The sequence below is a fragment of the Egretta garzetta genome, unplaced genomic scaffold (genome assembly GCF_000687185.1).
Source record: "Egretta garzetta isolate BGI_Z169 unplaced genomic scaffold, ASM68718v1 scaffold149, whole genome shotgun sequence".
In the NCBI taxonomy this organism is placed as follows: domain Eukaryota; kingdom Metazoa; phylum Chordata; class Aves; order Pelecaniformes; family Ardeidae; genus Egretta; species Egretta garzetta.
In genome coordinates, this window is record NW_009269998.1 from 3,174,025 (window position 1) to 3,189,782 (window position 15,758).

Consider the following 15,758-nt stretch of genomic DNA (forward strand, 5'->3'; position numbering starts at 1 on the left):
TCAGGGTGGTAGGGGGGGGGCGGGGGGAAGAATAGGGGGTTCCTGTCTCGTGTTTGACGGCATTATGCGGGCAGCTGCAGCTACCAAGCCATACAAACTAAATGGGAAATGACCAGCCTTGCGGCACGCTGCCCACGGCCAGACCAGCGCCTTTTCTATCAACGCTTCTCCTCCCAGTGCTGGTGCCCAGTGCCCGCCAGGACGTGTAGTGAGTTTAGGGGGGGTTTTTTTGAGTCTGGATGGTCTGGAAGTAGAGTGAAGTCACAGTAAGGGGGAGAGTTTTGGACATAGGAAAAAAAGAGAATTGACCAATCCAGGTAGACAAGACTTGATTTTATTAATAAAATTTGTATTTTCCTCTTTGAGGTGACAGTTACAAACTTTGGTTCAAAAATAAAAGAAAATATGAACAGCAAGAAGTTGACTTTTGAAATCTCACTTTTACATGTATAAACGTGCATAAGAAAATACCAGTTGGAAATGAGCCAGCAGAAACTAGTACTATTTAATTTAACAATTTATAAGAAATAGAAACAAACATTTCTTTTCAAGTCTTACATATATTATGAAAAATAATTACAAAAGGATTTGTGTTGTAAAGCTAAAATGTAATTTCTACTTCCAACTACCTGAATAAAATGTTCAGAGGGAAGGCCAAACCAGCTTTTTTTTTTTTTTTTTTTTTTTTTTTGGGGGTGAGATTAGAAAAGCAAATTGTGAGAGTTTGGGTCCAAGACCGCTCTGTAGGAAGCGGTCCCCTCCTATGTTGCTTAGCAACTATGTAGAATCACATGACCTAGACATATTGCATCCCTGGCCTTCAGGTGAAATAACAGGAAAAAATAATTCATATTAATGGGATGGGCAAATATTGTACAGGACCATTCCGCAGAACTTTTAGTATCCAGTTCAGGAAGCAAACATCCATCTCTGCTTACATAAAAATCTATGTAAACACTGCAAAAATCCATAAATAACTGTTTAGAATCCAGTTTTAATGTTTATGCAGACCAAATAAGCAGAATGGAAACAAATTCAGATGAGATTAAAAAAAAAAAAAAGAAAAAAAAAGGAAAGCTATATGACTAATTTATTTCACACAGATTGTTAACAGATCTCTTACGCAGAAGCTGGTTTTTTTTTTTTCTCACATATTTTCCCCACCCAAAAATATAAACTTGTTTATTTTAGGTATATACATGTATCTTATGAAATTCTGGAATTAGAAAAGAAAAGAACAAGTCTGAGGTATAGCACCATGGAACACAGCACCTTTGAAGGTGCTTTCGTTATTGAAATTCGTCATCACAGAGTGATATCAGCAGAAAAGAGGTTTTTTTGCGTGTGCTGCTCAAGGTCTTCCAGTTTTGCCACCTTAAGTTTTGTTGGCGACTTCAAATAACAAAGCTCTTCAACAACAATATATACAAAGGGATTTTATTATTAATCAGAAATGGAATTGGCTTCGCTGGCAATTACAGCTTCATTTTTTTCAGAATACATACACAGTATTGACAATGTAGTTTTGTAATTCTAAGAGCCAGATGCAATTCAGAGACACATGCAAGTTTTGGAAATGGACAGAGAAATAGCAGTGTAGTACTGTACACAGAATAATTACAGTTTATTAAACACTTTCTTAACACCTCTTTGTTGAATGGAAGGAGCACCATGTCGTTCGTGTTTTTACAGCACCAAAGGAATCCAAAGGGGGTGTTCCTAGAGCGAGCCCTACGTTGTCTGTCTGTGCCACAGCATCTTTGCAAAATAAGTTTAAGTCATGTGATTCTGGCCCTACAAGGGCAATTACTATCTAGGTAGGACATACATACACAGCGAGACATGTTTTCTATGCCATCCTCGTTCAAAACTTGCATGTGGCATGAAGTGGGTTGGTAGCACCAAAGTGCAACATTTCTGTTGATCTGGTTTGCTCTTAAGCTTAACCAAGGAAGCAGACAGGACCGACCTCAAATCCAAACTTCTGGTTCTGATCGCCAAAGTCATTGATCATCACGTCAACTATAGGCACTTGGTCTATTTTGGGGGTGTTGATTTCGATCACCGTCTTTGCGTAGCCCTTTCTCGACTGTTAAAAAAAGAAGCAAAAAAAAAGCAAACACGGTTATATGTCAGAGCAGCAAGCGTGTGCTGTAGATCATCACAGGCTAGCTCTCAAGCGTAGAACTTATGAATTATTGCCCCCTCATGCACCAGATATTACAAACGCTGAAGTTTATGTTTGCTTAGGATTTTGTTTTAAAAATGTGACATGGAATGTTTTTGATTTTAGAAAGAGATCGGCCCATAGCTTTTTGACTCACTAAAATAGGCCTGCAAATGAAAAAATTAGCTGAGCCATCTAATGTTTCTCAGAGAATTCTGAGTTTGCATCTGTACTTTTTAATAAATACCAGCAATATTCTGATAGCAGTGCGCTTGTGTTCTTTATGCAGAAAACACTAATTAGTTCGGAAAGGCAGAAGAAAGATCCACTTCTGAGAAGAAGGACTGTAACCGTCTCACAAAATATTACAGCAGCTGTTTGGACGTGAAACGAAGTAGGAGTGGGACAGAACTGCCAAGGGGTGCACTGGGGAACGGGGTCCGAAGGCACACCCTCGCTTCCTGATGAAGGCTCTCTACCTCCTCTGGGTATCACCCGGCCGAGTCACCACCGCAGTTATCGGGGCTGCGTTTGGGCAGGTCATCTCTGGTGTCTTGCTGAGAGCCCTTTGAGCTACGCCAGGGTCTGAGAGCTTGGGTGAGCATCCAAGCTGGTAGAGCTGAGCGTTCTCAGTTAGGGATGGAGCTACACCCTGAATCGCTTCCAGCCCTCTCTGGAGCTCTACACTCACCCACTGTGGGTAACAAAAGCAAAATAAATACACAGGACATACAGAAAGGCTGATGGGAAGCACTTGGGTATTAGAATCTCATTACTGAGGGGGCGGAGGCTGCATCTACCTGAGCTGCATCCGTCTCAGAGCCAGCTCTGTATCCCAGCACTTTAGGGTCTCTGATTCTCTGTCACTGACTTCTCAGGAATCGCCTGCAAAAAGCTCCCATATCGGAACCCCAAATCATTAACGAGGCTTCAACTGTCACTTGGCTCCTTTGCTGTCTTTGTTTCAAAGTGCTGGGTACAAACCACTCTGTTTCTGGAAGGAGGTGGCAGTTGTATGCCTACAGAGACCTGCGGAGAGGCGGGCAGAGAGCTGACGCGCGTTCGGACAGCTCCAGGGACTTTGGCAGACCTTCGAGAGGATGCTGAATGAGTCAATCCCCAAACTTTGCCTGGCTTTGACTACCAAAAAATGAGGAAAGGCAATACTAAGTCACATGGCGAACCAGGCAGTTAATTGGCTATGTTTGGGTGCATACATCTGGCTTGGTTCATACATGTTTTTACTGTATTCACTAAACATGCCGTCTGCATATGCCTTGATTTTGAGTATAAATATATTCTGCTGATGGGTTGCCTGCCCCGATTATGCTTTTTTGCTTCTGTTCTTCTCTTATTCTGTGCTCATACTAGCAGATAGTCTAGTTTCAGTATATCGATGCCGATGGCCTGTATCCATGCCAGGTTTCTTCCACTTCTCTTGCTTGGCTTATGGCTATTTTTTTTATTTTTTTTTTGGTACGTATATGAAAATTAAATAAGGGACTAGTGTACTGTACTTAAAAATCTACTAAAAGGCAGTCTATTAAAAACAAAGTGTTCAGAAAGCTTTTCTCAGAAGAAAGCTGTGGAAAAAATGAATTTGTTTGATTTCTACTTTAATTGACAGGCTGGTTTCATAAAGACTCTTCTGAACCTCTACTTACTGCACAGCCGTCGTGAAGAGCTTTGATGTAAGGATTGTTGTCGTAAGACATTTCTTCGTCGTTTGAGCCTAAGAACCTTAGTGCTTTGTCATAGCTGTCAGATGATGCATCATGCCACGCGACGGACTGATGGCAGTTGTAAGTGAAATTTTGTCTGGCAGAGGCACTCAATAGTTTAAGGAATGTCATTTGGACCATATTAATGGAATTGCCTTCAACATCCAAATAGGAAAGCTGGAAAATAGAAGAATTTACATGAATATTTATCTATTTCCTTAGTTAAAATGCAAACCAAAATTATTGTTGACAAAAGAACCACATAACTGTCCTTAATAAAAAAATCAACCAACATACAACATTTTACAGAGTTTCAATAAAGCTACGACTCAGTAAATGGATTTTCATGTCGTAGCAATACATTTAGGATGAAGAGCCACACATTTTAGCTTCATTCTAATGGGAAAGACAGAGAATTACTCCTACCACACAGTGTAAACCAGCAGAATCTCTCTGGGAATCCATTTTTAGTTAATTATAAAGTTGTGTCGGCCTGCAGTCTCATCTTTGCATACTCAGTATATTTCCAGTTGCCAAGAATGGGACAGGGGATCCGTGCTCCCGCTGCTTTACAAAGGTTCAGTGGTGACGAGTGGTCTGCCAGAAGCCAGACCCTCACCACCAGCTCTGCAGGTGACCGCTGGGCTCACTGTGGGACAACAGGGAGCGGGTTCCTGCTGCCCAGCGGCAAGAGGCCGTACAGATGCCCTAATGCTTAGGGCAAAAAGGCTGGGGCTGAAAAGTCTTTTCGTTATCTAAATACTTATAAAATTCCCTGGGATCTGGTGACTGCTGATAACATGTGCTTGATTTGTGGATAACTGTTACGTTGCGGTGACAACTTACAAGTTTGCCTCGCTTAAATTCACTAAACCAAGATCCTGGGTTCTCCTTTGGCCATGATGAAATTCTAACCTGTGTGGTAAAACAGCAGAGAGAGAAGTATTTAAAACGTACGTTAACAGATATGGAGGTTTTACATTACCTGGGGCAGATTTCACATCAGGCAGTAAAGAGTGGTTCTTCTTTCTGAGATCTCAGCCTCTTTAAAGCTCTAAAATAGGATGTTTTTCTGGTATAGAATGCCTTCAAATTAGTGACTTTAAAGGGAATCCAAGGTGATAGCTTGTAATGAGAGCTAGTTCTATTTAAGGGGGACTGTTGTCATCTAGATGTTAAGATTCAGGTGAACTGCTGGTATAAATTGTTCCTGTGAAGAGTGTCTAAAACCGAGTTTTCACCGGTGTTGATGCTGATAAATCGCTCTCATTTAGGCACGCTTTTAGAAAGCCTTCCTCTACATACGCCCCATCAGAGGCAATTTATAACAATGAGTGAGGACACCGTTAACACACAGTGTTTCCCATCTACTTTGCACAGGTATAAGTGAACAGATATAAATGAACCCGCCAGAGAAAGACAGTGAGAGTTCAGCTTTTAGGTGCCAAGCGCTAGATGATGCCCTTTAACGGGCCGCGCAGTGCAGCGAGAGGTTGGCACACAGGTGCACAGAGTCCCCAATCCAAGCAAAGGAGTGAAGATGCTGCTCGTTAACTCTTAGGTACCACTTTACCACTTCATTCTGATTTATGCAAATTTCAATGTAATCAGAAAGGCAGATATATGAAAATGTGGCAGTATAATTATCCTGTTTAGTTCAACATTGCAACGGCATCGTAGGATCTGTCAACAGCCAACTGAAAACACAGACTGGTACTTACGCCTTCAGATTTCTTGTCGGGGTAGATGCAAGTTTCCCCACCTGCTGTGAAATTGCAGTATACTTTGAAGGAGTCTCCAGAACAGCCCTGGTTAGGATCAATCCAATATTCCCCTAAAACAAACGAGAAAATGTTTGCCTTATACAGCAGAAATGGTATTTGGAAGATCCAGGTTTTACTGTTCATAATACATATTTGGTCCTCCAAAGTTTGTAGACAAATTATTTTATCTGGGGGATGAGAAAGCAACCCTTTCTTCCCTGCTTTGTCATTTGTGGCTGCTGCTGTTGTTTATGAAAGATAACACCAGGATCAAAGTCTATTTTTATCTGCATCCTTTTGGGTTTGTCCAGTTTTACTTCAAACCATGGCTCTATTGCAGGACACTGCTGAGGTTCCGGAGGCACTGAGGAGACCTCGGTCTAGAGGAGGAAGGTCGTTGCGGGTGAAACATGCATGGTAGGTCTCAACAATTTGCCCGTGTCAGTATTTGAGCTAGAGGGATAGTTTGTGCCTGTGGTGATAGCGCTCTCAAAACCAGAGCAGAGGCAGCCTTAGGCAGAAATCAGCTATGGCTTAGGTCGGAGAGCAAAAGCTGGAGTCCCGTGCATACCTCCCTACACAAAAAGGTGGTAGCGCAGGGCTTGGTGAGGTGCAAGGACCTACAGCTGCCATTGAGAGAGAGATGCCTGAAGCAAAGGTGATTTTTACCACTGGGTTATGACGCTGCAACACCAGTGAGACTTCGGGCTGCTTTAGTTGATAAAACCATGTTAACTAATGCCTCGTTAGGTGACGTCGTGGGGAAGCCGGCTAAAGCTTGCACGAGGCTTCCCATAGCTCCAGCACTCCTGCCAGGCTGGCGGGGCTGAGAATTCAGGCCCTCGAGCGCCAGGGTGAGCGGAGGCTGGGGATGAGAGCGCGCCGCCAGGCAGCCCAAGGTCCCTTAAGAATCAGCGCTTTTTAAAATCTACCGTCCTGATGACGATGATTTCTGTGATGTGGGTCCTCATCCCCAGCTAGTTTCACAGCAGGACAGCAAATGATTTTCTGACACTGCTGTTCTAATCCAGTTTCAAGCAAACAGTGGAGGTTTGAAAGAGCCACGACAAATCCTTTCACCAGTTCTGCCTTCTGAATACAGGGCATAGGCAAAGCAGTTATGGTATTTTAAAATTCTATTGATTCCGTATTTATTGAAAACAGTCTTTCCTACCTGTAAATCTTGTCCCTGGAGAATTCTGTATTTTAATGAATGCAGTAAAAAGTAAAGTAAATCTTTTATTTTAACCAAAATAAGATTACTTTGATATGAAGAAAGCTCCAAATAATAAGCAAATACTGCTAAATGAAGAAGGTGAACGTGTTCTATAAAAAACATTCATTATTATGGAGGTACTGAATTGTAAAATATGTACTTTTCATATAGCACATACGCTGCTTAACTACTCCTCAAGGCAACCATCTGTTTTTATCTACCTAGAGTGAAAGCAATAAAATATTATTAACTGTCAAAATCTATTTTTCCTCCCATTTAAAACCAGAAAAATATTGCTTTGAACTGGAAGAAATATCCACTGCAATCAAAAAAAATATGAAAGGATGAAAAAAATCTGTGAAGGTTGGCTTTCATTTAAACCTTTCCAGAGGGGTAAACTCAGTTAGAAAAAAAAGAAGAAAACAACAAAGAATAATTAAATCAAGCCAGTTCTCCAGAACAGTCTCTTGTTCATACTACTCTGCATTTTATTAAGCTAGTACTTAGTGGCATTAAACACTGTCAGCAAAGCCTGCATGTCTCTTTGCTGAATGATAAAGAACAGCGGTCGTGCAGTGGAACAGATTATTGTCTCTAAGGGTAAAAGAATAGTAAATTTTTTGAGAGTCACAATCAATAATAAATCTCATATAATACCAGCGCTATTTTTTATTGTTATTATGCTAAGCTAAAGTTTACAGCTACTGAAACCATTCTCGTTTCTTTTAAAAGAAGCTACTGGGTCTCCCAGCATGTTCACATTTGTGAATTTACTTTCCATTGGTCTAAATAGCATCAACCCTTCATCCCTCTCCTGTTTGGGTAGTTCAGAAGTGCAAGGCCCACCTTTCAAAACAGTAACTGTTCTTTATTTAGCACTTTTAAACGTTTTAAATCTAAAACCAGATCAGAATTTTGGCTTTTACCAAGACAACATCTCTTGCTTATATTTTATAATCTTTTATACCTGCAAAAATGGATTTAATGAGGCTGTGTTTATTGAGCAGCTATTAACCATCTACCAGTAATGAACTGTTCTGCCAAAGTATCTCAGCAGATCAGGGCCCCCAGCCTTGTCTGCCTCCGTCACGCAACGTGAACATACCATCTGGGAAGTCGGGGTGGCAGAGCTGCAAGTCTTTGCAAGTGCGGGCTGGGTTATTCTGGGTGCCCATTGGATACTTCATGTGCTCAATGTCTTGCTTCAGCGAATTCAGCGAACCAAAGATCTCTTCCATGCCGTCGGAATAATCCAGAATATTATCGCCAGCATCAGATAACATGTAATCAGGAGATCTTCTTGTCTTTTTGGGCGACTGGATTGGCAGCGGCTGGATTACCTCACCCGGAGGACCCTGAGTGGAAAACACCACAGCTGGTTACCTTTTCTGGTTGTGCTTCAGCTGCGTGAATACACAGAGGAAGACCGCGGAACGTGGCCTGGAGATGCTTCGAATAGGCTTTCTTCAAATTCTTTATTTCTTTCAGGTTTATGCCTATGCGCTCTGATTTACTTGCAGAAAAAAAATGCCTGGAGAAGGCCAAACCATTTTTGTGCTCTAACTCTTCCCACTACCTTGCTGTTCGGGGGGGAGTGTGCTGCCCTCACGGAAGTTAAGCGTGCAGGACTGACTGTGATTGCCTCTTTGTCCCTGGCAATTCCCTCAAGCACAGGCGTAGCCTATGACAAATGAAAACCGGGGATGTTTCCTATGATAAAACTTTAAAATTCCACGTGGGGTCTATAAAGCAGTATTTCATTTCAAGAAATCGAAACACTTCATTCATATTTGGACTGTTTTCATTTTAGATTATTACGATATGAAAAAGAAATAGTAGGAACAGAAGAGGATTAACAGGGGGAAACCAAAATAATTCCATTTCCCGTGCTTCAATATAACACATCAAATAATTATTGCAAGGGGTTTTTTTGTTTGTAAGTTTGTGTGGGGTTTTGTGAGGGTTTTTTTATTATTTTAAGTTTTGAATGGCTTTTTCAGCACAGACGATGTATTTCTGTGTCTGGTGGATCTGTGTTTCCCGAAAAATGAATTTTCAAACAATCATTAATACTTTCCTTATCTGCAAGCTCACAGATGGTGTTTTCTACCCTTGTCAGTGTAATGTGCATGTGTGTCAGCTAGGAGTTCTTACTTACTGGAGGACCAGGTGGACCAGGTAACCCACTGTCACCCTTTTGACCAGCAGGACCCTAGAAAGCAATGAAAAAAATGCAGTGTTGACCATGCTACACAATGTTAAAAAATCACACACACGCACACATTAGGTAACAGAACAAAAAGTATGGAGGAGAATTACTCACGCTGGATCCTTTGGAACCTTTTGGACCTTGGGGACCCTACAGGCAAGAACATACAACTATAGTTGGAGAATATTCCACACAACACGGGAGCGCTTTGAACAGGAGGACTGGATGAAGCTACTTACAGGTAAACCAGGAGGACCGGGGGGTCCGAGTGGACCAGCAGGACCAGAAATTCCCTAAGAAAGAATAAGAGAGTAAGTACAGAACTAAGGTATTCGACGTACTGGTCTGGATTAAAAAATGCAGATCTGTGAAAAAGGCTCAGCCTCCAACCCTGACTGGTTTTGATTCAGGCTATTTGCTAGGGTCCAAAATAGTTTGTAAGTTCAAAATATTATCTGACAGCTTGAGTGGCTTGTATCTGTTCTTATGCTGCAGTACTTAAAGGCACAACTGTGTTCCCCTTCAAATTGGCTTGGAAACCTCACTTTTTACATAGTGCCTTAAAACGCAGCTTAATAACTAGGAGGAAGGCAGCTACTTTGGGTAGGGCCGTTAATAAACACGGTGAGGTTGGTGCTGCTAGTTTTATCTCATCCCTAACTTAGGTGTATGTGTTCCCTTCATCTTCTGAAACACCCTGTGATCTCATGTTAAGCTGTTTAAGTTCACTGGGTTCGCACAATGCCCAGGGAAGTTCTACCCTCTAGCAGGAGGCTCTGGGTGTTGCATGTTTACAGCGACTTTATTGCAGGCTTCCTTGTGACAGACATAAGTACTCCTTGCCTGCACGGAACCTGAATGAACACACAAGTATGTTTTACTCACCGCATCGCCCTTGGCTCCAGGAGATCCCTGCGGGCCAGGAAGACCCCTGTCACCCTTTTCACCCTGTTCTCCAGGAGGTCCAATCAGCCCAATCAAACCAGGGTGTCCCTAAACAAGGTAGAAGAAGATACAGTTAAGACTCAATGTATATAAAGTGAACGTGCTTTGCCAACGCACAAATGAGAGCTTTCACGTGTCCCCGCTGCTGCTAGACCACACTTAACCTGACAACAAACGATTCTGAAAGCATATTCGTTGCTGTTAGCTGGCCTTTAGGCTTGGGGGTTATTTGCAAGCTGCGACCGCTTAATTCGGTGAAAGAGATCTAAGTGCATGGTGGCCCTTGCTGAAACCGGTACAGAAATAACAATACCTGCGGGTACAGATCTCCTACCAACTCTCGCGTTTGGATGCTGTAAGCGTACTACAGCGTGGCGCATTCTTCCCACGTGTAATATAGCTGCATAAACAGCTGAGCCTATCCCTTCCTCCATACAGTTTTTCCTCTGACACACAAGCAATCAATAGATTGTTGGGAGTCCGTTAGAAAATGCTCTGCTGGATGTCTCGATCCATTATTTCCAAAAGATGTATTATAGCTGTTAAATATTTACGTTTTGTTTTAAAATAAAACCCTCAAATACTTTTTAATACTTTTTATTTCTCCTTTGGTTTTGTAAACCCAACAGTTCTCTTTACATCAATGTCTTTGGGATTGGCATTGCAAGGAGGAATCACACAGTCACTAGATTACCACACAGGCACTAATCTTCTTTCTGCGTGTTCCAGGATATCAGATGTGGCTCAGAACTTCATGACTACCATCAAGGCTAGGGGAAGCTGATGGGTAGACACGGTAATGGTCTCACTTTCTGATACAAAAACCCTAGTGCGGGTTTTTTTTTGGCTAATTCTATACAGACTTCTAGACTGGATCAAAATTAGAAGGGCACAAACAGTAATGAAGTATATACCTTCTCTCCTTTGGAACCTGGGTCTCCTTTCAGGCCAGGCAAGCCAGGTGGACCCTAAATAAATCAAGGGAAGTAATGTTAAAATAAGTCTTAACATACCACACAGATCATGTTTTCTTGAACTATTATCAGAGGCAGTGTAAGTCAAAGTACAGAGTCATTCAGTGGTTGATGGTTGTGATTGATGCCACCTGATTTAAAATGTATGTTTAAAAAGGCATAACGATGCTGCTGTAGCATTTAAATTACTTTATAATTAGAAATCTATAAAGGCTGGTATGATTAGAAATCTCTGAAGCAGAGGGTCAACTGAATTCTTAAAGAGCGCTGAAAGCATCCAGCGAAGCCAGAGATACTTAAAAAAATATTCAAATGTTTTTGTTGATCAGCCTTGCCTTGCTTGTGGTTACATCAGATGCTATCGATGGTAGTTCCACCTTAGCTGCTGTACCTTATTCTAATTGCTTATTTTAGCCCCTTCTTTCATAAGACAGTGGAAAGTATCCTCTTAATTTGTTTTCTCCCAGTTTACTACAGCTCTTTACTACAAAAAGATTTTTGCAGACTATAATTGGGTCGGTTATAACAGCAGCTCCTCGGTATTGTTCTGTTGGAGAACGACCTTGTATTTTGTTTCAGCACTTGGGGGGTTGTCTTGGGATTATGGTTTCCTTGAGCTGCCACCTAAAATTCCTGTATGACCATGAATAATGCCTTTAAATCTGTATTTTCGAAACATTCAAGTCTTCTCTACTCAAGAAGTAGAAGCAAGCTTACTTAATGTGGTCTTAAGGTGTGCCTGCTCCACCGACCTGTACAGGCTTGTGGTCCTTCGTCCCTTTGTAAATGTGATTAGTTACAGAGATTACTGAGGCTTTGCAGTACTAGTCTGGGCAGTCCTAAATGCTTTGGGGAACTGCCTTAGTCTCTTTGGGCCTCCACTCCTTGCTGTCGGACAGGGATAACAGCCTGACCTTACAGAGGTGTTTAACTGATACCTTTCTAGGTACCTACAGAGCACATAAGCAGCTTACAATTTTTAATTGCCAGGTACAAGCCATCCTTTCTGCAGCACAGTAAAGGCAGATGTTCTTTCATGAAACTGAGTAAGAAATACTCTTTATTCTAAGTTTTATTAGCAGCTCTCCCTAAACGTTACTCCATGCAGCTAGATTTTGGTACCCAGAAATAGGCTGGGGCAGGAGACAGAGCTGTGACCAACCAACACAGGCTCAACAGAACGGTTCTACAAGCCCTTCCATATTTTGGGGGTGGGTGTGGGGAGGGGACAACCCAAACCACTCATTTTTTTCAGGTGGTTCCAATGTAAGCTGATTTTTAGAGAATCTATTGAAAAACTCCCTTGCAGTCTTGCTACCTGGGAAACTACTGCGAAGGATAAACACGTTCACATGGGCAGGTCTTGCTTTCTGCACAACCCTTGCAAAACCCACTTGTTATCCCTTGACACAAGCGTCTTTTCCTTGATAGTGCTCTTTTTTTTTTTTTAATCTGTACTGGAGTCATAGGAGCAATCCATTAAAGATTTTACCCACAGTCAAAAATAGAGCTGGATAGATGGCGCAGAAGAAGATTATATATGAAGCTTGTTAAAATCTCCTTGGTTTTTTTTTTCTCCAGGCTTTTTCTTTTTTAATTATTTTAATCCTTATTTATCATTTTAGAATAATTTTGAGGGATTTGAGAAATCTTCTGAGGTTCATAGGAATGGCAGTGCTGGTTTGGTGTCATTTGTACAGAAGGAGGTGAAGAGTCCAGGCCACGCGGTGCGTACGCGAGCACGGAGGCGGCGTTCATTTCTCAGAGGCTGTTAATCTCCCTGAACATGCACGCAGCGGGCATGGAGCTGGTGGAGCTGCTACACCAAGTCACCACCTCCCCACCGCTACGCTGCTGCCGGCAGGGGACATCTGGGAAGTTATGAGATGGATAGCAGCAATAAGTGACCTTTGCAACCTGGCACAGATTCAGAAGAGCCACGGCACTTCATGTACAAAATATTATTCTGTGCGTACCCTTCCCAGCTCTACTTCAGGATATCATTAGATGCAAAAGCCTAGGCAAATACATAATTCATGAATGAAAAGTGAAACTTTTAAGCTTTTGGAATACAGAATCAGACATTTTCACCTGCAGTGTGTTGTGCTCTACTGCAAATCTGCTTTCATATTCTTCTCCTGATAGCAATCTACTGGGGAGGGAGGGAGGGGGAGGAGGGAGACCTAACCTCAGCAACTTTTACATATAAAGTTTACTTTCTTAAAATTCAAAATAAAGTTTAAGTTGCAGCAATGCCTCTAAAAAAACTTCTTGTTGAGCTGCCAGGAAGCCTGTGCATTGGGAGTACACAGTTCATTAATACACTCTGCTTCAGATTTGGATTGAATATTTAAGCTCTCAAAGGTCGGAAGAGAGATCTTTTGATGATGTGTGGGGAGGTTCTGGTGACTGATGTGTGCGAAAGGGATGCTTTGTATTGCTGAATAATTGTTCGTTGGCTTTTAGATTTCAGCACAGAATTGTAACCGAGGGCATCAGTTTTCAGTTCCCTGATTTGTCTGCCGTGCATTTTATTTGTAAATTGGGCACATCATTTAAAAACTGTGGTGGTGGTCCCACCATAAACCCTTTGGAGAGAAGAGGTTTTTAGTACCGGCTTAGCACAGGGGAGTCCTTTTCCTTGCAGCTCCGCATTCATTGCTCCTAACCTCTGACTTACAAGCAATACGTTATCCATGAGACTTTAGACCAAACTAGAATGTTAAAATGAAGGGCAATGAAGAGCTATAGTGGAAGGTTTCCTCAGCACATTATTTGCTCGTTATTGTCTTCTAAGGGACAGAGGAAAATGAAATTATATGTAGGTGCCGTTGTAACGCCACCTATAGTTACATAGACAGAAGGGATCAATAAATGCACCCATGCAGCAGATCACTGTTCATGGGAAAAAAGAAATCATTCTGATGCACAGGACATAAAAAGCTCTTTGCTTCTAGGTTAAGAAGTTACATGTTTGGAACATGTTTGGAAATGTACATAGTTACCCAAATACTTTCACCCATGAAAACATTTCAGGCCACGAAAGAAAAGGCAATTGCTCGTGTTCACGTACGCACATGAACATCAAAGACTGGTCTAGGGGAAAAGTCTTAATTTACGCAGCATTTCAGTTTAAGTTCCCCATTTTTTTCCACTTTCATTTTTATGTACTGGAAAAGTCCGATATGGAAATTTTATAGCTGATGTTCAGACCCTGAGTTCTGACTGGGGAGGCAGGAAGGCTCTTTGGAACGATTTCGAGTTCACGTATACAGCTTAAGCACAAAACCTTTCAGTATTGAGGCTACCCAAGGACCCGTAACCTTTGTATCCCCTGCATCCATATAGGAAAACGAACGGAGGATTTCCTTCGGAATTCCTACTCACAGCCTTCCTTTTCCCCCTTAAGAACCACACCGTTCCTGAAGCAGAGGGTAGCTCCTTATTGCCCTGTTCTCCTAAACTCATCTGACTGTATGTGTTGGCATAGTTGATCTAGGCAAGATAACAGAGCGACTTTACTTAGGGTGCGGTAACATTGCTTACAAACTGCAAAATGCCTCGCGACTCTAACACTTGTTTATTTTTTTCCCACCGTGCTATAACAGTCCATGTTTTGTTTCAAAGTTTTTCATTCCAAACGTGTCACTCGGCTGTGATAATCGAGGGGAACTCTACTTCAGGGAGTTTGGAGAGCAAGGGACGAGAACTTTCCACTAAACTGGGTCACCTTTGCTCGATGGGTGAAGAATTAACCTGCTGGCCGTAGAGTTTAGATTTGAATTTCTGCACATAATGCTGAATAGGAACCCCAATATTGTGCAGTTGGTGCTCCCAGTCTTTTGTTTTCTCAGCTTGTTAGAAAAAAATGCATTAAAATAGTACGTGTAAATAGAAGCAATGACATAATTTGATAATATGTCACCTACAAGCTTCCCTTACTTTAATAATTTTTTAACACAGGGCAGAAGTGTGGTATGCCCTAGAAACTGGGAGCTGGGTTCATTCAGACCCTTTTAAATACTTTGGTCATGGATTCTGTTTCCCGGGACTGCCACAACGAACAACAGCCATGATGCTGCTTTTTGCCTTCATAAAACTAGCACGTTTTCTTCTTCGGTAGTCCCCTTCGGGCCCCACTTCTGATTTAATTTTTTCTTTCTCTAAGGAACAGATATGATCTAAACTTTTACCCTATGAGTAATGTTTTCCTAAACCAGCAGTCATTAAAATCAATGGACGTACAAAATTTACCACTGCTAAGGAAACAGAATGATTTAAGGTATTAAGCTTTGCTGGTGTGGGGACAGAAGTAGATTCTTTGATTGCCAGCTTCATTCATTTTAATTTTATTTTTAATTCTATCCAGGGGGTTTCAAGAATTGGGTTTTACACTGCCTTATTCCACTCTTTAGCTGGTGGAACTCAGCAGCCTTCAGCACAGCTGCCCACTGAAGTGGAGCAGTAAAATGAAGGCAGTCGTTTATCAGAGTTTACCAGCACAGAAAAATAGTGGCTTTGTGCTAGGAACTGACTTGGACATTCATCTTTCTGTAAATGCACAGGCATGTTCATGGTATATTTGAAAGGGTGCGTTTTCTGCTTTGGCACTGAAAGGAAGGGTACTCACCAGAGGCCCAGGAGGGCCATCCTGACCTGGCGCTCCAGGTAGACCTTGTTCTCCCTAGAAAAAACATAAAAGTTGCTTTATCAGAGGATATACAAGAAACACAACATTTAAAATGTTATTATATGCTCTGCTT

The 15,758-nt window shown here is 41.8% G+C and overlaps 1 protein-coding gene across 1 annotated transcript in view; it reads right to left on the reverse strand.

Annotated features, from left to right (window-relative positions):
* Nucleotides 1-1,942: 1,942 nt before the first annotated feature.
* Nucleotides 1,943-15,758, reverse strand: part of COL11A1 (collagen type XI alpha 1 chain) — a 146,073-nt gene continuing 132,257 nt past the window's right edge. Inside the window, exons 58-68 of the mRNA XM_035902871.1 lie at nucleotides 15,626-15,681; nucleotides 10,936-10,989; nucleotides 9,962-10,069; nucleotides 9,316-9,369; nucleotides 9,191-9,226; nucleotides 9,026-9,079; nucleotides 7,973-8,222; nucleotides 5,610-5,722; nucleotides 4,735-4,803; nucleotides 3,832-4,065; nucleotides 1,943-2,089 (exon numbers count right to left, since the gene is read on the reverse strand). Of these exons, the coding sequence (XP_035758764.1) occupies nucleotides 1,943-2,089; nucleotides 3,832-4,065; nucleotides 4,735-4,803; nucleotides 5,610-5,722; nucleotides 7,973-8,222; nucleotides 9,026-9,079; nucleotides 9,191-9,226; nucleotides 9,316-9,369; nucleotides 9,962-10,069; nucleotides 10,936-10,989; nucleotides 15,626-15,681 (1,175 nt within the window). The remainder of the gene's footprint in view (nucleotides 2,090-3,831; nucleotides 4,066-4,734; nucleotides 4,804-5,609; nucleotides 5,723-7,972; nucleotides 8,223-9,025; nucleotides 9,080-9,190; nucleotides 9,227-9,315; nucleotides 9,370-9,961; nucleotides 10,070-10,935; nucleotides 10,990-15,625; nucleotides 15,682-15,758) is intronic.